The sequence below is a fragment of the Triticum aestivum genome, chromosome 1B (genome assembly GCF_018294505.1).
Source record: "Triticum aestivum cultivar Chinese Spring chromosome 1B, IWGSC CS RefSeq v2.1, whole genome shotgun sequence".
Lineage (NCBI taxonomy): Eukaryota > Viridiplantae > Streptophyta > Magnoliopsida > Poales > Poaceae > Triticum > Triticum aestivum.
In genome coordinates, this window is record NC_057795.1 from 567,950,119 (window position 1) to 567,974,745 (window position 24,627).

Sequence of the window (24,627 nt, forward strand, 5' to 3'; positions counted from 1 at the left end):
CCGGCTAGGAGTCGGCCGTCTTGGTGCCGTCTTCTGGCAGCCGACCGTATGAGCCAGCCGGCCCCCAGAAGGCGGTGCCTCATTCTGTAGGCTCGTGGGCGCCGCAAGCCCAATGTCTTGAAAGGCTCGGGGACTCGGGTTGGGCTACCCGTGGCCCATTACTCCAACAATGCAGGTCCCCTCCCTCCATTTGGGAGAAATGGATTGTTAGATGCAAATCAGTTTGAGAGAGATGCATGCATATTTCTCTGTTTTTTGAAAGACAGAGATGTAAATCAGTTTCTCTTGGCTCACATGCACATATACCTTTTTTTTTTTTGCATGCACGCAAACTTGGGAGCCTTGTCGTAGCGGCTAGTACAAAGACGCCTCCCACCAGGGCTTTCCTTTTTGAGTGGGGCAGGCACGGCAGCAGACATCAGCCAGAAAGTTATGGTTCCTCCTCTTGAGATGGATCAATGTTGCACATTCCAGTTGCAATGGTATATACTCTCTCCGTTTTTAAATATAAGTCTTTGAAGAGATTCTACTATGAACTACATACTGATGTATATAGATGTAATTTAAAGTATAGATTCACTTATTTTACTTTGTATGTAGTCTTGTATTGGAATCTTAAAAAAAAACTTGTATTTAAGAACGGAGGGAGTACATGTCAGATTTGTCTTCCGTCCTCTTCATCTTCGTGGGTGCATCCTTTTTCTTTTACTTAGAACTTTTTAATACCAAAGGTACTCCATCTGAGAGTGACATGTGCCGATCAATATAATTGGGGCGGCTGATGAGCTGCAGAAGACGATGCCAAAATTGAACATGCTCACACAAGGAGAAGCCGAATGTGTAGAAAACTACTCTCTCCATCCCATAATGAGTACTAGTACTTTAGCAGTATATGCCGTTTTGCAAAGCCGTGGGGATGATACTCCATGGGATCCTGGGAAAGAAAGGTGTAGCCAAAGCCACTTTTGCACACACACACACTGGCCGGACGGAGCTGATCGCCTGCATTTGTCGCAGATTGCTTTGCATCGGCCCACAAGAGGAGAGGGGGTACAGTACAGGAGATGAGATGAGACGCCGGGTTAAAGCGACGGCGTCTGATTGGTGAGAACTGGCACTGCTACCGTACCGGCCGGCACTGCTTTGCATGCATGCAGCACAGCCTGATCCACACTGCCACAGATTCGCCGGCATCTCGATCTCGGTGCCATGATCAGTTGCAGTTTGCATATGGCAATCTCCCTGGAGGACCACGCATGCACGCCCAATGGGAGGCGTCTTTGTACCGGCCGCTACGACAAGTCAGGGTCTGCATTCGGTTTTTTCGGTTTGATTCGGTTTGGTTTATATGGTTTTTATACTTTGATTTATACGGTTTTATACATATATACGGTTCGGTTTCGGTGATAACCATTTATTTTCGGTTTGGTTTCGGTAATAACCAAAATAACCAAAGTTTACGCGAATTTTTGAATGACACATGATATTTTGGTCAGATGATTCGGTCTATGTATGTAGGTGAGATGTTTCTGTGATGTATGAGAACTAAGAACTGTGTATGTAGATTAGATTATTAGAATTTAGATGGCAGAAGACGTGGTATCTCACACGCACACACACACAAAACAGAGCCAGGAGAGGACTTTGGAGACGGGTAGTAGTTTGCATGCACGGGATCGGGATGGGACGACGACCGGAAGATCGGTCGTATCTGCGCTGGGATCCGCTTCGGTTTCCATGGCTGCCCCTTTCGCTGCCGCGGCAGCATGCGCGCGCCCCGGCCGGCAGCCGCTTGCGGCAGCAGCACCGTGCCCCTCCGGCAGTGGCAGTGGCATTGATCATGCCATCCGCGCGCGCCGTGTGTGTGCTCGATTGGATCGGTGCTTGCCTGCCACCACAGATACTCCTCACCTCACCTCACCTCACCTCATGCTGCTGCTGCGCTCTACGGCTCTAGCTTGGCCCCCCTGATTAGCCATGGAGGGAGGAAACAAAATCTGCTTTTGAGTCTGGAGAGGCCAAAGGCCTGGCCAATTGCACTGCAAACAGAAACAGACATGTGTCCGCACTAGCAGTTCCAGACTTGAGGCAGCATACTGCAGCCTTCGTATTTTCTTTTGCTTTTGTTTGAAATTAATAGTTACTATACTAGTATGCAGTCAAACAAAGATTAAAGTAGATTATAAACAAACCACATTTGAAATACTCAAATTTTTCTATAATATGAGTCAAAATCTATCACAAATTTTACATGTAATTTGACTTAAAATGTCATTAAGCGGCATTTGTTAAGTACTACTCCCTGCATTCCTAAATATAAGTCTTTGTAGAGATTCTATTATGGACTACATGCGAAGCAAAATGGATGAATCTACACTGTAAAATGCATCTATATACATCCGTATGTGGTTCATTGTGAAATCTCTATAAAGACTTGTATTTAGGAACGGAGGGAGTAATATAATATACGCAATGTGGCTAGTCGAGGACGTTGTCAGTGTTGAGCGTCTTACCAGCTTTCCAGCAACAATCGCGATCGATCATGCCAATAATGGCAGGTCGTCTGACGGTGGTTTTTTTTTTCTTTGGATCTGACGATGTTTAGAAGCCACGTTGTTGGTGATTTCGTTGTGTTGGTGTGAGTTGTCCCAGTAACACCGCCACCTAAAAGAAAGAGCGTAGGGGTGAGTTTGTACGAGTAGCAACAACACCTAAAACAAAGAGAGTAGGGGTGGAGAGGCGTGAGGAGCAAGAAGGTAAAGTTTCCTTTGCGCGCGTGCGGTCGTGTTCGGAATGCACTCCAAACCAGCCCTTCACAACCTCCAAACACGGAGTCTACGAGCTTGATTTTAGATCGAGCTCCTTAAACTTTGACGGTACAAATGTTTATAGCAATTATGTTACGTATCATTTTATGTGTTTTCATCAAAGTAGCAGTTATTTGAATTTGTTTTATTATTTAGCACACTGACACCGATTTCACCTACTCACATTTTTTTCCTTTGAGATTAAGTCCTCCTACTCACTATGGCCCAAGAGAAGCCGCTCATGCAGCACCTTGCGCTATGGGACGGGCACAATAGTGTTTTTTCCCAGCGCAACCGTTTGTGTATTTTAGCTTGCTCTACTTTTGTTTCTCAAAAAAAAAAAAATTTTGCTCTATTGCTTTTGTGGCAGTTCTCGCTCCACTGTTTTTCTTTCTAGTGCCCCCCGGCTAAAAGAAAAATATATGAATTCCAAATATGTTTGGAAGTTTTCAAAAACTATTCTTGAATTCAGAAGAGTTACCTAATTTCCGAAAATGATCGCGAATTCAAATAATGTTTGTGAATATCAAAGCATACACCTGAATTGAAAAGGTTCACAAAAAATGTACATAAATCCAAAAAATATTCATGAATTTGAATAAACGTTTGTGAATTAAAAATATATTCCCGAACCAGAAAATATTCGGAATTTCAAAAGATTGCAATGAATTAAAAAGGAAAGGGGTAGTAGTATATAGATCACCGGAAACATTAATTGGCTGGATTGTGATATGATATACGAATCGTCTAGAGTACCATTACACTTCACCAAATTAATTACTCTAGTTAAAACGGCACTAGGGGCATTCATCTTGTTCTCATCCGACACATGTATGTTTTGGCAAACTGTAATTAGCTCCCGAAATGGCAAAGATTAATCAAAACAATCTAAGAACTCGTTCATGGATCTACGACCTGATACTGATCGGAAGTCCAAGCCCTAGCTAGAGCCTCAGGGACAGGTCCAGGGAGCCACCGACGCCGCCGGACGGCCAGGAGGAGGAAGGCGGCTTCCTACGCAGCTCTGACTCGTCTGGACCGCCGTGGCTGGTGACCCTCGTCGGGAAGAACTCGATCTCCCGCACCTCCTTCCTCCCCTCCGGTGCCAAGAACCCTTGTCCGGTCGTCTCCTGCATAGCATATCGATCGGGTGTTGCAACACAATCATCAGTTGGTTCTGACAAATCTAGATGGATTTGCAAACGCGTGGAACCAATTCACGTACCTTGCAAGCGGCGGTCATGGCCATGGTGGCGGCGAGATCGTAGATGGAGTAGTATGGCGCGTTGGCGGTGGCGGTGGCAGGGCTCCTTGTTCCTCTATCTGCCATGGCCACCATCATCTGAAGATCAACACAGACGCGCAGGAAGGAAGACAAGATTGGTTAATTGGCACAGCAAAAAATGAATCTGGGAGGAGTAGAAAGTTCTGGAATTTTGGATGTGGACGGACGGAGTACCTTGGAGCAGAGGTCGCAGCGTTGGCCCGCGTGGAGGCAGCCGCAGGAGGCGGAGGAGCACGCCGGACGCCAGATGGTGCTTTGGCTTGAAGGGCACTCTGGCGCCGGCACCTGGAGCTGCGGCTGGTGGCCACTGCCCGCCGGGACGAAGCCCCCCATGCGGTCCCAGCGGTCCATGAAGTACTGCTGCTCGGGCGCCATGCCCTGGACGTAGCGGACGGGAGCCTGCGGCTGCGGCTGCGGCGCCGGAGGGGCGGGCGGCGGCTGGACCAGGAGCGGCGAGTAGTAGCGCGAGCCGGTGGCGGCGTCGAAGGCGGGCAGGTAGTCGTGGTGGTGCTGCAGGACGACGGAGTTGCCCTGCGCCTGCAGGTTGGCGGCGGCGGCCTCCAGCATGGCGGCCGCGGCCGCGGAGTTGAGGTCGCGCAGCGGGTCGACGCCGCCGCAGCGCAGGCGCTCGAGCTCCGCCACGCCGAGGCCGCGCTGCGGGGTCTTCCTGGGCAGCGCCCCGCCGCGGGAGGCCGCCTGCTGCCTCCCCGGCCCGGACGCCGCCTGCCGGCGCAGCCTCGCCCGCGCCACCGCGTCGGAGAGGTCTGGCACCATGGCATGGGCCGACATGTCAGCCGCCGGCGTGTCCTCCGGGGCGGCGCCGAAGAGGAAGGAGGGCGTGGGCGCCATGAGGGAGGAGAGGAGAGAGCTGGATGGCGATCGACTGTGGCACGTGCGAATGGGTTGCCGGTGGCGAGATGGGATAGGGTGGCTGTCTCCTCCAGGGGGCGCTCGTTTTATAGCGGCGGAGCGGCGGCGAGGAGACACGGCGTGTGTGCGTATCTCGCCGCGGTCTACTGATCTGCTGCTCTCGTCTGTCTCACTCTCACTCGCCAGGCAGACAGTCGGACAGACAGGTGGGGCCCGACGTATCAACGACTAGTCCTCGGTCCTCACGCGCCCGATGGGCCGATACGGGAAGCAACTCCCGCTGCCAAGTGGGCCCGAACGGTCGGCTCTTCGGAACACGCTCCGCTCCTGTCGTGTAGCAAGTCGTCCATTCTATCCTCTCGATATGATATTTCTCCGCTTCTGAAAAATGCAAGAAACAGATCACACGAAACTACTCCCTCCATTACTAAATACTCCCTCCGTCCCAAAATTTATATCTTAGTTTTGTCTAAATACAGATGTATCTAGTTATGTTTTGGTGTTAGATACATCCGTATCAAGAAAAATCTAAGGCAAAATTTTTTGAACAGAGGGAGTATAAGTCAAATATTTCACATGAACTAGAATATACGGATGTATATAAACATAGTTTAAAGTGTAGATTAATTCATTTTGTTCTGTATGTAGTCATTTGTTGAAATCTCTAGAAAGACCTATATTTAAGAACGGGGGAGTAACACTTTACATACGCGAAACAAGAGAAAATTTATGGCTCAAAATCATGTTGCAAATAAATTCATCTGTCTAATGGCTAGCTGCAAAAACAACTGTGGATGTGATGTAGGAATCTCTGGCGCCGTTCTTGGTGAGCTGGTCGGTGAGGCGACGCCCGTGTTGCACGGACGTCTTCTCTGTGGTCCTGGATTGCTGGAATTTAGTGTATATTGGGGCAGCCCAATAATTATTTCAGAAATTCCTAATAAATCCTAGAGGCCCACTTAGCCCATTTGTGCAAGGCAAGGGATACTACTAAAGTTTAGTCCCACATTGCTAGTTTAGAGAGAGTTGGACCTCTTTATAACGGAGGCTCCTTCCCCACTTGTATGAGCATGAGAACAAGAGGGACATCCACGCGCGCTCCTCCTCCGCCACCCGCCCCGCCCCGCCCAAGTCCAGCGCTTCTGCTGCTGCTGTGTCGTACGTGTTTTTCTCCTTTCTATTAGAAGTCCTGCTACAGTTCTTGGCTCTAGTTTCTGCCCTACGTATGTTAGGTTCTATGTCGTATAAGCAACTTCATCTAGTGTCTGTTCTACATGTGTTTAGCTCAAGTTCATATATGCAGACGATGTTTACCTTCTCTCTGTCAGATTGCATGACTTGCTTTATCTTTGCTGTTTTAGTCATGCTTTATCTAGTATTTCTGTTAATAAAATCATTCGGTAAATTGCTCATATTTCCAACAGACCGGTCAAGGCTAGGCCTCCGTAAGTGCAGGGTCCGCAAGGACCCAGTCTGAGGCATCCCCCGATGTCATACACGTTATATTTACTCATAAATGGCCATAACTAGCTGCAAAAACAACTGTCGAATGGTGTAAGAGCATCTGAGCTGGGTGAGTTGGTTGTTTAAACGACGCCCTTGCCGCGCGGACATCTTTGCGATGGTCCTGGACCGGTCGAGGTGAAGGAAATATGCCCTAGAGGCAATAATAAAGTTATTATTTATTTCCTTATTTCATGATAAATGTTTATTATTCATGCTAGAATTGTATTAACCGGAAACATAATACATGTGTGAATACATAGACAAACATAGTGTCACTAGTATGCCTCTACTTGACTAGCTCGTTTATCAGAGATGGTTATGTTTCCTAGCCATAGACAAAAGATTTGTCATTTGATTAACGGGGTCACATCATTAGGAGAATGATGTGATTGACTTGACCCATTCCGTTAGCCTAGCACTTGATCATTTAGTATTCTGCTATTGCTTCCTTCATGACTTATACATGTTCCTGTAACTATGAGAATTGTGTAACTCCCGTTTACCGGAGGAACACTTTGGGTACTACCAAACGTCACAACGTAACTGGGTGATTATAAAGGAGTACTACAGGTGTCTCCAAAGGTACATGTTGAGTTAGCATAATTTAAGATTAGGTTTTGTCACTCCGATTGTAGGAGAGGTATCTCTGGGCCCTCTCAGTAATGCTCATCACCTAAGCCTTGCAAGCATGTAACTAATGAGTTAGTTATGAGATGAAGTATTACAGAACGAGTAAAGAGACTTGTCGGTAACGAGATTGAACTAGGTATTGGATACCGACGATCGAATCTCGGACAAGTAACATACCGATGACAAAGGGAACAACGTATGTTGTTATGCGGTTTGACCGATAAAGATCTTCGTAGAATATGTAGGAACCAATATGGGCATCCAGGTCCCGCTATTGGTTATTGACCAGAGATGTGTCTCAGTCATGTCTACATCGTTCTCGAACCGTAGGGTCCGCACGCTTAAGGTTTCGATGACAGTTATATTATGAGTTTATGTATTTTGATGTACCGAAGGTTGTTCGGAGTCCCGGATATGATTACGGACATGACGAGGAGTCTCGAAATGGTCGAGACATAAAGATTGATATATTGGACGGATATATTTGGACACCGGAAAGGTTCCGGAGAAGTTTGGAGCCCCGGGAGGTTACCGGAACCCCCCGGGAGGTATATGGGCCTTATTGGGCCCATGTAGGAGGAAGAGAGAAGGAGCAAGGGAAGGGGGCGCGCCCCCCCAAGCCCAATCCGAATTGGGGAGGGGGGCCGGCCCCCCCTTTCCTTTCTCCTTCCCCCTCTTCCTATTACTACTACTAGTACTACTTCCTAATACTAGTACTCTTTCCTTCCCCATCCAAATAAGATAAGGAAAAGAGAGGGAAACCTACTTGGAGTAGGTTTCCCCCTCCTCATGGCGCCCCCCCCTAGGGCCGGCCACCTCCTCCCTCCCTCCTTTATATACGGGGGTAAGGGGGCACCCTAGAACACACAAGTTGATCATTGATCGTTCCTTAGCCGTGTGCGGTGCCCCCCTCCACGATATTACACCATCGGTCATATTGTAGCGGTGCTTAGGCGAAGCCCTGCAACAGGAGAACATCAAGATCGTCACCACGCCGTCGTGCTGACGGAACTCCCCCTCGGCGCCTCTGCTGGATCGGAGATCGAGGGTGCGTCATCGAGCTGTACGCGTGTCAAGAACTCGGAGGTGCCGGAGTAACGGTACTTGGATCGGTTGAACCGGAGGACGTACGACTACTTCCTCTATGTTGCGTCAACGCTTCCGCTTCGGTCTACGAGGGTACGTAGACAACACTCTCCCCTCGTTGCTATATCATCACCATGATCTTGCGTGTGCGTAGGAATTTTTTGAAATTACTACGTTCCCCAACAGTGGCATCCGAGCCTAGGTTTTATGCGTTGATGTTATATGCACGAGTAGAACACAAGTGAGTTGTGGACGATATAAGTCATACTGCCTACCAGCATGTCATACTTTGGTTCAGCGGTATTGTGAGATGAAGCGGCCCGGACCGACATTACGCGTACGCTTACGCGAGACTGGTTTCACCGTTACGAGCACTCGTGCTTAAAGGTGGCTGGCGGGTGTCTGTCTCTCTCACTTTAGTTGAACCGAGTGTGGCTACGCCCGGTCCTTGTGAAGGTTAAAACGGAGTCTATTTGACAAACTATCGTTGTGGTTTTGATGCGTAGGTGAGATTGGTTCTTGCTTAAGCCCGTAGCAGCCACGTAAAATTTGCAACAACAAAGTAGAGGACGTCTAACTTGTTTTTGCAGGGCATGTTGTGATGTGATATGGCCAAGACATGATGCTATATTTTATTGTATGAGATGATCATGTTTTGTAACCGAAGTTATCGGCAACTGGCAGGAGCCATATGGTTGTCGCTTTATTGTATGAAATGCAAACGCCCTGTAATTGCTTTACTTTATCACTAAGCGGTAGCGATAGTCGTAGAAGCAATAGATGGCGTAACGACAACGATGCTACGATGGAGATCAAGGTGTCGCGCCGGTGACGATGGTGATCACGACGGTGCTTCGAAGATGGAGATCACAAGCACAAGATGATGATGGCCATATCATATCACTTATATTGATTGCATGTGATGTTTATCCTTTATGCATCTTATCTTGCTTTGATTGACGGTAGCATTTTAAGATGATCTCTCACTAATTATCAAGAAGTGTTCTCCCTGAGTATGCACCGTTGCGAAAGTTCTTCGTGCTGAGACACCACGTGATGATCGGGTGTGATAGGCTCTACGTTCAAATACAAAGGGTGCAAAACATTTGCACACGCGGAATACTCAGGTTATACTTGACGAGCCAAGCATATACAGATATGGCCTCGGAACACGGAGACCGAAAGGTCGAGCGTGAATCATATAGTAGATATGATCAACATAATGATGTTCACCATGAAACTACTCCATCTCACGTGATGATCGGACATGGTTTAGTTGATTTGGATCACGTGATCACTTAGAGGATTAGAGGGATGTCTATCTAAGTGGGAGTTCTTAAGTAATATGATTAACTGAACTTAAATTTATCATGAACTTAGTCCTGGTAGTATTTTGCAAATCATGTTGTAGATCAATAGCTCGCGTTGTTGCTTCCCTGTGTTTATTTTGATATGTTCCTAGAGAAAATTATGTTGAAAGATGTTAGTAGCAATGATGCGGATTGGATCCGTGATCTGAGGTTTATCCTCATTGCTGCACAGAAGAATTATGTCCTTGATGCACCGCTAGGTGACGGACCTATTGCAGGAGCAGATGCAGACGTTATGAACGTTTGGCTAGCTCAATATGATGACTACTTGATAGTTTAAGTGCACCATGCTTAACGGCTTAGAATCGGGACTTCAAAGACGTTTTGAACGTCATGGACCATATGAGATGTTCCAGGAGTTGAAGTTAATATTTCAAGCAAATACCCGAGTTGAGAGATATGAAATCTCCAACAAGTTCTATAGCTAAAAGATGGAGGAGAATCGCTCAACTAGTGAGCATGTGCTCAGATTGTCTGGGTACTACAATCGCTTGAATCAAGTGGGAGTTAATCTTCCAGATAAGATAGTGATTGACAGAATTCTCTAGTCACCATCACCAAGTTAGTAGAACTTCGTGATGAACTATGATATGCAAGGGATAACAAAAACGATTCCCAAGCTCTTCGTAATGCTGAAATTGACGAAGGTAGAAATCAAGGAAAACATCAAGTGTTGATGGTTGACAAGATCACTAGTTTCAAGAAAAGGGCAAAGGGAAGAAGGGGAACTTCAAGAAGAACGGCAAGCAAGTTGCTGCTCAAGTGAAGAAGCCCAAGTCTGATCCTAAGCCTGAGACTAAATGCTTTTACTGCAAAGGGACTGGTCACTGGAAGCGGAACTACCCCAAGTGATTGGCGGATAAGAAGGATGGCAAAGTGAACATAAGTATATTTGATATACATGTTATTGATGTGTACTTTACTAGTGTTTATAGCAACCCCTCAGTATTTGATACTAGTTCAGTTGCTAAGATTAGTAACTCGAAACGGGAGTTGCAGAATAAACAGAGACTAGTTAAGGGTGAAGTGACGATGTGTGTTGGAAGTGGTTCCAAGATTGATATGATCATCGTCGCACACTCCCTATACTTTCGGGATTAGTGTTGAACCTGAATAAGTGTTATTTGGTGTTTGCGTTGAGCATGAATATGATTTGATCATGTTTATTGTAATACAGTTATTCATTTAAGTAAGAGAATAAATTGTTGTTCTGTTTACATGAATGAAACCTTATATGGTTGCACACCCAATGAAAATAGTTCGTTGGATCTCGATCGTAGTGATACACATAATCATAATATTGAAACCAAAAGATGCAAAGTTAATAATGATAAGTGCAACTTGTTTGTAGCACTGCCGTTTAGGTCATATTGGTGTAAAGCGCATGAAGAAACTCCATACTGATGGGCTTTTGGAATCACTTGATTATGAATCAGTTGATGCTTGCGAACCATGCCTCATGGGCAAGATGACTAAGACTCTGTTCTTCAGAACAATGAAGTGAGCAATAGATTTGTTGGAAATCATACATACTGATGTATGTGGTCCGATGAATATTAAGGCTCGCGACAGGTATCATTATGTTCTGATCTTCACAGATGATTTGAGCAGATATGAGTATATCTACTTGATGAAACATAAGTCTGAAACATTTGAAAAGTTCAACGAATTTCAGAGTGAAGTGAAAAATCATCGTAACAAGAAAATAAAGTTTCTACGATCTGATCGTAGAGAAGAGTATTTGAGTTACAAGTTTGGCCTTCAGTTAAAAACAATGTGAAATAGTTTCACTACTCATGCCACCTAGAACACCACAATGTTATGGTGTGTCCGAACGTCGTAATCGTACTTTATTAGATATGGTGCGATCTATGATGTTTCTTGCTGATTTACCATTGTCGTTTTGGGGTTATGCATTAGAGACAGCTGCATTCACGTTTAAAATAGGGCATTATCTAAATCCGTTGAGACAACACCGCATGAACTATGGTTTAGCAGTAAACCTAAGCTGTTGTTTCTTAAAGTTTGGAGTTGCGATGCTTATATGAAAAAGGGTTTTTCAACTTGATAAGCTCGAACCCAAATCGGAGAAGTGCGTCTTCATAGAATACCCAAAGGAAATTGTTGGGTACACCTTCTATCACAGATCCGAAGGCAAATTTGTTGCTGATAATAGATCCTTTCTAGAGAAGGAGTTTTTCTCGAAAGAAGTGAGTGGGAGGAAAGTAGAGCTTGATAAGGTAATTTGTACCTTCTCCCGAATTGAAAATAGTTCATCACTGAAATCAGTTCCAGTGATTCCTACACCAATTAGTGAGGAAGCTAATGATGATGATCATGAAACTTCAGATCAAGTTACTACAGAACCTCGTAGGTCTTCCAAAGTATGGTCCGCACCAGTGTGGTACGGTAATCCTGTTCTGAAAGTCATGTTACTAGACCATGATAAACCTACGAACTATGAGGAAGCGATGATGAGCCCAGATTCCGCGAAATGGTTTGAGGCCATGAAATCTGAGATATGATCCATGTATGAGAACAATGTATGGACTTTGATGAATTTGCCCGATGATCGGCAAGCCATAGAAAATAAATGGATCTTCAAGAGGAAGACGGACGCTGATAGTAGTGTTACTATCTACAAAGCTAGAATTGTCGCAAAAGGTTTTCGATAAGTTCAAGGTGTTGACTACGATGAGAGTTTCTCACTCGTATCTATGCTTAAGTCTGTCCGAATCATGTTAACAATTGCCGCGTTTTATGAAATCTGGCAAATGGATAAACAAAACTGCATTCTTAATGGATTTACTAAAGAAGAGTTGTATACGATGCAACCAGAAGGTTTTGTCGATCCTAAAGGTGTTAACTAAATATGCAAGCTCCAGCGATCCATCTATGGACTGGTGCAAGCATCTCGGAGTTGGAATATACGCTTTGATAAGTTGATCAAAGCATATAGTTTTATACAGACTTGCGGTGAAGCCTGTATTTACAATAAAGTGAGTGGGAGCACTACAGCCTTTCTGATTAGTATATGTGAGTGACATATTGTTGATCAGAAATGATGTAGAATTTTTCTGCAAAGCATAAAGGAGTATTTTAAAGGAGTTCTTTAAAAAGAAAAGACCTCAGTAAGAGCTACTTACATATTGAGCATCAAGATCTATTGAGATAGATCAAGACGCTTGATAAGATTTTCAATGAGTACATACCTTGGCAAGATTTTGAAATAGTTCAAAATGGAACAGTCAAAGAAAGAGTTCTTGCCTGTGTTGCAAAGGTATTGAGTAAGACTCAAATCCCGACCACAGCAGAAAATAGAAAGAGAACGAAAAGTCATTCCCTATGCCTCAGTCATAGGTTCTATAAAGTATGCTATGTACCAGACCTATTGTATACCTTGCTCTGTATTTGGCAAGGGAGTACAATAGTGATCTAGGAGTAGATCACTGGACATTGGTCAAGAATATCCTTAGTAAGGACTAAGGAGATGTTTCTCGATTATGGAGGTGATAAAAGAGTTTATTGTAAAAGTTACATCAGTGCAAACTTTTACACTGATCCAGATGACTCTAAGTCTCAACCTGAATGCATATTAAAAGTGGGAGCAATTAGCTAGAGTAGCTCCGTGCAGAGCATTGTGGACATAAAATATTTGCAAAATACATACGGCTCTGAATGTGACAGACCCGTTGACTAAGCTTCTCTCACGAGCAAAACATGATCACACCTTAGTACTCTTTGGGTGATAATCACATAGCGATGTGAACTAGATTATTGACTCTAGTAAACCCTTTGGGTGTTGGTCACATGATGATGTGAACTATGGGTGTTAATCATATACAGATATGAATATTGGTGTTAAATCACATGGTGATGTGAACTAGATTATTGACTCTAGTGCAAGTGGGAGACTGAAGGAAATATGCCCTAGAGGCAATAATAAAGTTATTATTTATTTCCTTATTTCATGATAAATGTTTATTATTCATGCTAGAATTGTATTAACCGGAAACATAATACATGTGTGAATACATAGACAAACATAGTGTCACTAGTATGCCTCTACTTGACTAGCTCGTTTATCAGAGATGGTTATGTTTCCTAGCCATAGACAAAAGAGTTGTCATTTGATTAACGGGGTCACATCATTAGGAGAATGATGTGATTGACTTGACCCATTCCGTTAGCCTAGCACTTGATCGTTTAGTATTCTGCTATTGCTTCCTTCATGACTTATACATGTTCCTATAACTATGAGAATTGTGTAACTCCCATTTACCGGAGGAACACTTTGGGTACTACCAAACGTCACAACGTATCTGGGTGATTATAAAGGAGTACTACAGGTGTCTCCAAAGGTACATGTTGAGTTAGCATAATTTAAGATTAGGTTTTGTCACTCCGATTGTCGGAGAGGTATCTCTGGGCCCTCTCAGTAATGCTAATCACCTAAGCCTTGCAAGCATGTAACTAATGAGTTAGTTATGAGATGAAGTATTACAGAACGAGTAAAGAGACTTGTCGGTAACGAGATTGAACTAGGTATTGGATACCGACGATCGAATCTCGGACAAGTAACATACCGATGACAAAGGGAACAACGTATGTTGTTATGCGGTTTGACCGATAAAGATCTTCGTAGAATATGTAGGAACCAATATGGGCATCCAGGTCCCGCTATTGGTTATTGACCAGAGATGTGTCTCAGTCATGTCTACATCGTTCTCGAACCGTAGGGTCCGCACGCTTAAGGTTTCGATGACATTTATATTATGAGTTTATGTATTTTGATGTACCGAAGGTTGTTCGGAGTCCCGGATATGATTACGGACATGACGAGGAGTCTCGAAATGGTCGAGACATAAAGATTGATATATTGGACGGATATATTTGGACACCGGAAAGGTTCCGGAGAAGTTTGGAGCCCCGGAAGGTTACCGGAACCCCCCGGGAGGTATATGGGCCTTATTGGGCCCATGTAGGAGGAAGAGAGAAGGAGCAAGGGAAGGGGGCACGCCCCCCCAAGCCCAATTCGAATTGGGGAGGGGGGCCGGCCCCCCCTTTCCTTTCTCCTTCCCCCTCTTCCTATTACTACTACTAGTACTACTTCCTAATACTAGTACTCTTTCCTTCCCCATCCAAATAAGATAAGGAAAAGAGAGGGAAACCTACTTGGAGTAGGTTTCCCCCTCCTCATGGCGCGCCCCCCCTAGGGCCGGCCACCTCCTCCCTCCCTCCTTTATATACGGGGGTAAGGGAGCACCCTAGCACACACAAGTTGATCATTGATCGTTCCTTAGCCGTGTGCGGTGCCCCCCTCCACGATATTACACCTCGGTCATATTGTAGCGGTGCTTAGGCGAAGCCCTGCAACAGGAGAACATCAAGATAGTCACCACACCGTCGTGCTGACGGAACTCCCCCTCGGCGCCTCTGCTGGATCGGAGATCGAGGGTGCGTCATCGAGCTGTACGCGTGTCAAGAACTCGGAGGTGCCGGAGTAACGGTACTTGGATCGGTTGAACCGGAGGACGTACGACTACTTCCTCTACGTTGCGTCAGCGCTTCCGCTTCGGTCTACGAGGGTACGTAGACAACACTCTCCCCTCGTTGCTATATCATCACCATGATCTTGCGTGTGCGTAGGAAATTTTTTGAAATTACTACGTTCCCCAACACGAGGTCCCATGCCTCTGTTAATGCAAGGTCCGCGAGGACCCAGTCTGGGGCGACGTCCGACGTAGCAAAAGTTGGTCGGCGATACGCATTATATTTAGTCATTAAATGACCATAACTAGCAACAAAAACAACCGTGGAATGGTGTAAGAGCATCTGAGCTGCGTGAGCTAGTCGTTGAGGCGCCGCCCGTGCCGCCCGGACGTCTTCGTGGTGGTTCTGGACCGGTCAGGGCCCAGGCCTCTATTAGCGCGAGGACCCAATCTTGGGCGAAGTTGGACGTATGAAACGCTCCTCGGCGGTATGCGTTGCGTCGTCACCTAGATAATGCAGGAGGCGCCCATGGGTGTTCACGAGCGCCGAGGAGGCCTCCTTCATGGTGACCGGGCATCGGAAAGGCAGTGATGTCAGTGTCCTCTTGTTGTTGTGCCAGAGGCTGGATGACGATGGCGCCGACCGGTCGAAGAGGCACAGCGTGCTACGCGACGATTCCTCCTTCACGCAGCATGGGGGGAGGGGATCCCGCTTGATGCGGGGGCAAGCCTGGCTTTTCCGTGACATAGTGTAAAGGCGGCGAGGAAAGTGGTTGACCATGGTCGCATAGCAATAGCTCAAGGAGGAGCTCTAGGTACACCTAATACTCCTGTTCCGGCATTGCGTCTTTCGCGGGGAGGGGCAGTTGTGGTTGCTCCAGCTCCTATTCGAAGGAGTGCACAATCCCCTCCTTGTTCGTCAAGGTAGCGGAGGAGGAAGTCCTCGGAGAAGGTGGGCAGCACCACATGATCCGCCTAGAAAGGCGTATCCACCGGCCGGCACCAAAAACCAGCTGCTCTAGCCGGACTTGGTCATCTTTGTTGTGTAGAGGGAAGGAGCGGTGACGGTGGTAAGCGGAGAGGAGAGCAGTCGGGCGGCGGGGCGTGGAGAGGAGATAAGATGTGTTGTGGCCGACGTCGGCTCTCTGTTTCAATAGTCAGGGCATGCGGAACGACATCGTTTCAATGTGGCACAACGGTTTGAGTGGGCTTCTCAGTCAGCGCGTTCACATTAATTGAAGTTGCGCCACCATCCCGTCCGGTCACGTCGCTCGGCAGCGGGTGCATCTAGTCGCATCCGCTCAATAGCGGCTGACTGATATGAATGTGTGGCGATCTTTCGAGAGCAGGAGGCGCGGGAATGAATTCTGGTGGGACCTCATAGTTAGACGCGTATGTGGCATGAGTCTAGACACCCGCAAACTTCCCTAGATTTGATGCCAGTTTGCGGAAATTCAGATGACACGAATCATAGGGCACTGTGTTGGATGGCAAAATCGGTGTGGACTTACCATGGTCCGAAGCTTTGACCCCGGAGGAAGGCTGATGCCAGCGTGTGAGAGGACATGGCAGTGCACCATGTGTGGAGTGGATCACGAGAAAGGTGCAGCTAGGCCTAGCACACCTAGCTACCAGGAAATCTGGACGGGACATCATGGCACGGCCCAGGCGGATCTCTTCTTGATGTGATGGTTTCTGCATGGCTTCTACAATCGATCCATGATGAAAATTGTTTGTGTGTATAGTAGATTACATGCCGTCACGTAGTAGACTGTTGGTAGATTTGGTAGTTGGAGTTTTTCACTTCTTCTTTCTACACACAAACTAGAGTTAAATCGGTGTTTCATCTGCTCGCAGATTCTTTTCTTGAATGAAAAGTGGAAAATGCATCATCCCTTAATTGAACTGGACACTGGAGTGCGAGACAAAGTAGACCGAAAATTTAAGTTGAAGGATCCGTTCCAGCAGTATGACCACCACCACTTGATACGTACGTACTTGTTCCTTGTTTCGGCCATGCACGCCTTGTACTTTCTGGGCTGCGCAATTGGATCCTGCCTTGCATAAAATGATTGCTTCTATAAACGTCTGTAATCCTACACTACAGTGACATAACTCAGAGAAAATGATGAGAGAGAGAGAGAGAGAGAGAGAGAGAGAGAGAGAGAGAGAGAGAGAGAGAGAGAGAGAGAGATATGCATGCATGTTTCTCATGGCTCACGCACAAGCATGCAGCCTTGTCCTAGCGGCCGGTACAACAAAGATGCCTCCCTCCACCGCTTTCCTTTTCGCGTGGGCAGGAACGACAAACATCACCTTGCTAACCAAGTTTAGCTCAAATTAACCCTGATTTTTTCTGTTCAAATCTTGTTTTTTCAGTGCATGTTTTAGCCCTAGGTTGAACCCCACTTCAGCATTTTTGTCAAAGTTTCGTCCATGTATCACGATTTGGTTTGATATATAGATGCAAGCCCCCTCCATTTGGGAGAAATGATTGTTAGATGCAATTCAGTTTGATAGAGATGCATGCATATTTCTCTTTTTTTTTGGAAAGACAGAGATGCAAATCAGTTTCTCGTGGCTCACATGCACACATTCTTTCTTTTTTTTTTTGCATGCACGCAAACTTGGAGGCTTGTTGTAGCGGCCGGTACAAAGACGCCTCCCACCAGTGCTTTCCTTTTTGCGTGGGGCAGGCAGGCACGGCAGACATCCGCCAGAAGATATGGACCCTCTTCTTCAGAAGTTGAGATGGATGGATCAATGCTGCAGATTCCAGTTGCAACGGTAGTATACATGTCAGATTTGTCTTCCGTCCTCTTTTCTCTTCGTGGGTGCACTTTTCTTTTCTTTTCTTTTCTTTCGTGTGGAGCTTCAGTACTTGTTTGTCAAAGCCAAAGATACTTGCAGATTGACATGTGCCGACCAATAGTTGGGACGATGCCGAAATTGAACATGCAGAAAGCCACACACAAACACACACACAACGCAAGGAGAAGCAGAATGTGTAGAAAAATAGCTTTGTTCTCGTGATGGCAAAGATGATCAACTAGGGCGCTGTGCATGCAGTATATGCCGTTTGCAAAGCCCTAGGGATGATACTCCATGGGATCCAGGGAAAGAAAGATGGCCAAAGCTACTTTTGCGCGCGCGCACACACACAGAGGGGTCTGATCGCCTGCAATTGTCGCAGCTCGCTTTACATCGGCCCCCCAAGCCCAAGCCAAGTACAGGAGATGAGATGAGACGCCGGGTTAAAGGCACGGCGTGTGATTGGTGGGAACTGGCACTGCCACCGACCGGCACTGCTTTGCATGCAGCACGGCCTGATCCACACTGCCACAGATTCGCCAGCAGCATCTCGATCTCGGTGCCATGATCAGTTGCAGTTTGCAGGTGGCCATCTCCCTCCACGACCACGCACGCACGCACGCCCACGCAGAATTCGGAAATCCTACTACTCCAGGACTAGGACTCTATGCCGTGCCAAATCCATGATCACCGACGATGCACCAACGGGATGTGGAGGGATCAAGCAGTGACACGTACGTTTTTTTTTTTGATGGGACAGTGGCACGTACGTAGGTGGCAGGGTAGGAACATGAGCAGTATATTTGTATTGGACATGGTATCTCATGCCAACTCCAAGGAACAACCCTAAATGGACGTCCATTTCATTCAGATTTTATCTGTTTGGATCGGCAAAACGGACGCCTATGTCCGGTCTGTGCACCCAACGCGCTACCGCATCCCAAACATTGTCCATGTTGGAACCCAAAAAAAAAACTTCCACAAAAGGCATTGCAACTTGAAAAAAAGACCAAACAAAGGCATTGAAAAAGGTTAAAACACAATATATAACAAACTTCAAACAATCCATGTCTTAGTCACGAACCACACATAGTACTTAAGTTTAAATTAAAAAATACATAAAAATTGTACATCTGCCGCCTGCCCGCGCCGCCGATGTAGTCGTTGTCTTCTGGCGCCACTGTCTTCCCCGTCGTTGTCCTTGGTCACGTAGATGTAGGGAGCCGGCGTCCAGAGGTGGGGCGGCGGCCCCCAAAATGGCTTGGCGTCCTGTGCAGGCTACGATGGTGGAGGCGGTGGTGGTGGTGACCACGGCGCCGACGCCACCCACAGTGCAGGTGGCGTCGGCGACGGTGGGGATGCATGGCACCGTGGTCGTCCACGACCATGACTGCCCTACAACGCCTCGTTCCACACCGGGGTGGGCGGCCGGTCCTCCATGGCCTCCTCCACCACCTCCTCTTTCACCTCCTGGTTGACGTCCAGCTCCGGCACATAGACGTCCACGGCGGCCGAGAGCACCAGCATCTCTTCCATACCCACCCATTGCGCCTACTGGCTCCGCTTGTACTCCCTCTCAGAGTCCTTCATGACGGCCCGCACCAGGCGCTCCTCCTCCTAGACCGTCATGGTGGAAGTTGCTGGTGACGACGGGGAGGGAGGGCGTTGGCGTCAGGCCACGCATTCTGGGTGGGCTCGGAGCGCACACACGCAAAGCGCCGAGCGGGCTACGAGCACGGCAGGAAAAGTAGGTTGACACTAACCGTCGGCCATGCAGATCACGAATGTTCTAGAGGTTTGCAGTAAGTGGTTATTTTTTTTTCTTTTCTATTTTCTCTTCATGGGCGAAACAACTTCTCAAAACCTGAATGTTCTAGAGGTTTGCAGTAAGTGGTTATTAATTTTTTTTGACCCAACACCGTAGAACAAAATGTTCTACGGTAAATCAATTAAAACAAATAAAAGTACAAATATGTTACAAAACCCGAGGGAACAAGGGCTATAGGCTAACCAATGCCTGCTCTAGGGATGGAACCCATGCTTACATATTATGATCTATCCACTGGGCAAATTGAAGTGTAAACTTTTGCTTGATCTTATGTCGAAGGAGCTTTAAGTCTTTTTTGAGGTGGTATCTCCAAGATTGGATTGAATGTGGAAGTGCTCTGAACACTAAATTATTTCTCTGAATCCAAATGTTCCAACAACCCAAAATTAGGATTTCAACCGCAAATTGCTTTGGAAGGAGCTGAGTGGCCAAGATGGTGTCCTCATAAACTGATGTGCCTCTCCTTCTATTTGGAATCAGAGAATTCCAGCAGTCTTGAGCAAAACTGCAATCCCACAATAAATGCATAGGAGTTTCTTCAGCCTGCTGATTACAATTAGGGCAAAAGATATCATCAAGGTGCATGCCTTTTCTTAGAAGAAGAGCCCTGGTGTTGATTCGACAATGAGCTACCAGCCAAAAAAAGATTTTATGCTTTAGCCTGCTGGAGCTATCCCAAATGAGACTGAAAATAGGATGTTCCTCAAGGTTTTCCAGAAGCAAATTATAAATATGAATTGAAGAGGGTCTGCCAGAAGCACCAATGATGCTCCACCTATCTTTAACTTGTGGGTCTAAGGTTGGAGCCAAAGAGGGGAGCTGGTTGAATTCATCAAATGCTTCCACAGAGAGAGGTAAGTGGAACTGATCAATCCAATTTTCCTCCTGAAAGAAACTTAGAACCGATTGATCCTCATGAAGAGCAAATGAGTGAAGGTGAGGGAGCAAAGTTTGGAGCTTCTGCTCCAACCAAGTGTCTGACCAGCTGAGAATAGATTGTCCTGACCCAATAGAGCATGTGCTGATTAGTTTGAATCTCTCCAGGAGGGCAATATGGGATTTCCACCAGAAAGAGCCTTCAACTTTTCCTCTTGGCGGTTCAGAGTGATAATATTTCTCCCAAATCAAATTAATCCATGGAATATCCTCCTTATTGAGAAATTTAAGGAGATTTTTCATTAGTAAGGCTTTGTTGTGAAGAGAAATATCTAGGATTCCAAGTCCTCCTTGCTTCTTTGGCCTACAAATCTTAGACCAAGCAATAAGTGCAGTTCCTCTGTCCTCCATACCAAATTTCCTCCAAAGGAAATTCCTCAAGTACTTGGTGATTTGCTGTAATACACCAACTGGGAGAGCTAGGGGGCTCATGAAGAAAATTGGCAAAGATGCAAAAACTGATTTTATAAGCAAAAGCCTGCCATCATAAGATAACATAGTGGAGCAGCCAGAAAGTCTTCTTTCAATTCTTTGCATCATTGGGTTAAAATCTTCAATTTTTGATTTTGTTGTGCCAAGAGGAAGACCTAAATAGGTGAAAGGGAAATGACCTTGCTGGCAACCCAAAACATTAAGCAGAGAGTTGAGCTGTGAGCCTGGTACATTTAGAGGCACCAAGAAGGATTTCTCATAGTTCACTCTCAGTCCAGTGAAAGTAGAATAATGAAGGAGGAGATTTTTGACTTGCTCTATTTGTTTCATATCAGCTGGCAAGACTAAGATGGTATCATCAGCAAACTGAATCACTGGGAAGTCAGGGCAAGCTTGACTAACAATAGGAGGAAGAATCAGTTGATTTTGCATAGCTTCATTAAGGATGGATTGGAGGAGGTCAGCTGCCAGCACAAAAAGCAGAGGAGAGACAGTGTCTCCTTGTATGACCCCTTGATTGCAATGAAAGAATTTCCCTGGTACCCCATTGAGCAACACTGAAGAAGTGCCTAAAGAAAGGAGCATGGAGATCCAGTTCATCCATCTATGTCCAAAACCTCTGGCTTTAAGAATTGCAAGAATTGCTTGATGATTTAGAAGATCAAAAGCTTTTTCCAATTCTAGCTTAAGGAGAACAATAGACTGTTTTGATTGATGACACTGATGCAAGTACTCATAAGCCCACCCTAGACAGTCATTAATGAATCTGCTCTTAATAAATCCATATTGATTGATATGTACCATTTTGAGAATAATTGTCTGAAGTCTGTTGGCCAGCAATTTGGTAATGATCTTGATGGAACAATTGAGGAGGGAAATTGGTCTGAAGTCATTTGCTCTGACAGGATTGTCTTTTTTGGGTATAAGAGTGATGAAGGAAGCATTGATACTTTGCAGAGTAATACTTCCATGGTAGAAATCATTAATCAGCCTGTAAAAATCTTCAGCAATGATGGTCCAACAAGCTTTAATGAAATCACCATTGAATCCATCAGGACCAGGTGCTTTATGAGAAGGAAGATCCTTGACCACAGAATCAATTTCTTGTTTTGTGAAAGGAGCATCTAAGTCCTCTAAACCTTCAACTCTATGAATAAGTCTTATTAGACTAAGATGGTCTGACATCTCACTAGAATTACCCAATCTGTCTTTGAAAGTTGACCAAAGAACTGCAGCCTTAGCATGGTGCTCTGTCATTTCAACCCCCTGATCATTAAGAAGAGACTGGATGAAGTTGTGCCTGTATTTAATGGTAGCCTTAGCCTGAAAGAATTTTGAGTTTTCCATGTAGAATCAACACAGTCATGCTTGGCTGTTGTTTACACTGTTAAAAAGAAAGAAAGAGCTGAGCTGCTATGAAGCAAGTGGCATGAATCCTGCAAAAACAGTAGGCGACAATAACATACCAAACAACTTGAGGGATAAGCTTTTCTAAATCCATATATCATTTATTTCAAAAGATTAGTGCATTTCCATACGAAAATTGTTGGAGGCTACCGCTATTATAGGCCCCATCTTATTATGACCTTGTTGAAAAACTGAACATATTTATTCGATGACCATTACTGGAGTAAGCATGCTAATTATGTTCCCATAGGCATGTTTGTTTTTTTGCTTCCACTTGTGTTACATGGATCGCCAAATTTTGACCAAAATTCTATAGGAGTTTTTGTAAGGTTTTGATCTAGTAAATATGTCTATTCGTGCTATAGTTTTTTCGGCAGGGAGTATCCATGTAATAGCACTTAAGGTAGATATTTTGACATGTATATCTTGTAGTCGGTCATTGTTCGTACTTGCAAACTTGTATGAAGGTGTTATCATAACAATATAGTTTGAAAGATTTTTAATGGTTGCCTTATAGATAAAAGTAGGATTATTCCTGAAGCGAGATAAACGCATGCACATTTTCTGTTATGTACTTTTCACACACTTGTGCATTTTTGCTGAATTCAGTGCTTGTATGAAGGTATGGTCAGATTAGAAACTCGCATATCATATCACTTGATTCACTTCTCTACTCTTTGAGATAATTTTTTATGCCTATGTGTATGATTTTTTTTCCTGCATGTTGTGCCTTTGCCTATAAATCATAGTAATATTCACATGTGCATGCTAACCTCTTTAGATTCATTATTTTCTTGTAATGTTTGTGTTGTTCCCTCGTGCAGATCATGAGGTATGGTGAAATGGTAGCAACTTGATGTCTTTTGAAGAAGCCTATTTTTGAAGCTTAGTTTGAAGACATCACAATCTTATTATGTTTCTCAAGATAATGTACACTGTATAACTAGAAACTAGTTGTATTCTCATGTACTTGTTCCATCGTCTCAGAATTTCAAATGTATCCGGAACATATCCGACGGCAACTTCACCGTTGTAAACAACGGGATTTCTAGTAGTGGCATGTCGTGCTCGTCCCGGAACAAAGTGCCCCAGAGCGGCAAGTCGACGTCGTAGCGCCGGTCGGCGAGGTACTGGCACGGGATGTGGTCGCACCGGTGGGTGAGTGATCTCCTACAAGCGTGCGCGGCCGCTCGCCGGCACAGGAGGGAGGGGGTCGGGACCCGATCCGGGCTCAGATGACACCCATTGGGGAGGTGGGCATTAGACCACCGCAACAGGGTGCCCATCTGCCAGTACCGGCGGCAGGCGCCCACCTTGTCGTACGGCCAAACGCGTGCCGAAGCTGCCGGAGGGAAGATCGAGAGTGCGGCCGGCGAGGTGGAGTGGGTGGTCGCGCTTCCTAACAAGGCAGATGAAGAGCCTGCCTCGTGGTCGTTGTCGGAGTAATGGGCCATGGGTAGCCTCACCTAGGTCCCAGGACTTATCAAGACTTTGGGCTAGCTCCGCCTAGCTGGGCCCCCAGCTGTAGCTCCGCCCTCTGAGGGCCGGCTGGCTGTACGGCCGGCTACCAGAGGGTGGCCAACCCCAACCTACAGCACTGCGCGTGGCCGGCTCCAGCCCGCCAGCCTCTAGGGAGGACGGCATCGGGCAGGCGGCCACCTCACGGCCTCGGTACGACCGAACCCCCATCAAGAGTACAAGTTAGAGCATGGCTATAGTGAAGCACGTCGCCCCTGACGCCCGGGGAAGGTGTGGCTACAGTGCTCCGTACAGGCGGAGATCTTCGCACGACGGGGCACTGTGCCGTGTCTCCCCTGACGTCGCTCCGAGCAGGCGGAGTCCTGTTCCCCACGACGGCCTGTCGGTACGACCTGACAACGGCGGGCCCTATAAGGTAGAGACTCCGTAGAAGACAGTGGAAGCTCAATCAGTCGGACGCGGGAAGGGTCGGCCTCCAGCAGGCGGCCGTCCCTTGCCCCGAGTCAAGCATGCCATTAAGCTGATGAGACCAGGTGTGGCTACAGTGATCTCCCACCAGGCGGCAGGACTGTAGCCATGCTGAAGATGACCAAGCCCCCGTCATCGACGGCACGGCTATAGTAAGCAGCCACCAACGAGTCGGCGGGGCCCGCCAGGCGGCGGGCCCAACGGTCGGCGGAGAAGCCGA

At 46.3% G+C, this 24,627-nt stretch overlaps 1 protein-coding gene across 1 annotated transcript; it reads right to left on the bottom strand.

Annotated features, from left to right (window-relative positions):
• Positions 1-3,498: 3,498 nt before the first annotated feature.
• Positions 3,499-5,069, bottom strand: LOC123095634 (uncharacterized). Its single transcript, XM_044517167.1, has 3 exons — positions 4,267-5,069; positions 4,033-4,149; positions 3,499-3,937 (listed from the first exon to the last, which is right to left on the bottom strand). Exons 1-3 carry the CDS (start codon positions 4,939-4,941, stop codon positions 3,752-3,754), a joined length of 978 nt encoding a protein of 325 aa, XP_044373102.1. The 5' UTR covers positions 4,942-5,069; the 3' UTR covers positions 3,499-3,751.
• Positions 5,070-24,627: the final 19,558 nt, after the last annotated feature.

What these genes read in the sequence shown, in the direction of transcription:
- LOC123095634 (XM_044517167.1), bottom strand. Translation starts at nt 4,941, where the DNA reads ATGGCGCCCACGCCCTCCTTCCTCTTCGGCGCCGCCCCGGAGGACACG. An exon ending in GCTGCGACCTCTGCTCCAAG is followed by an intron (nt 4,150 to 4,266) that starts GTACTCCGTCCG and finishes GTTGATCTTCAG; the next exon opens with ATGATGGTGGCCATGGCAGA. An exon ending in CCATGACCGCCGCTTGCAAG is followed by an intron (nt 3,938 to 4,032) that starts GTACGTGAATTG and finishes TATGCTATGCAG; the next exon opens with GAGACGACCGGACAAGGGTT.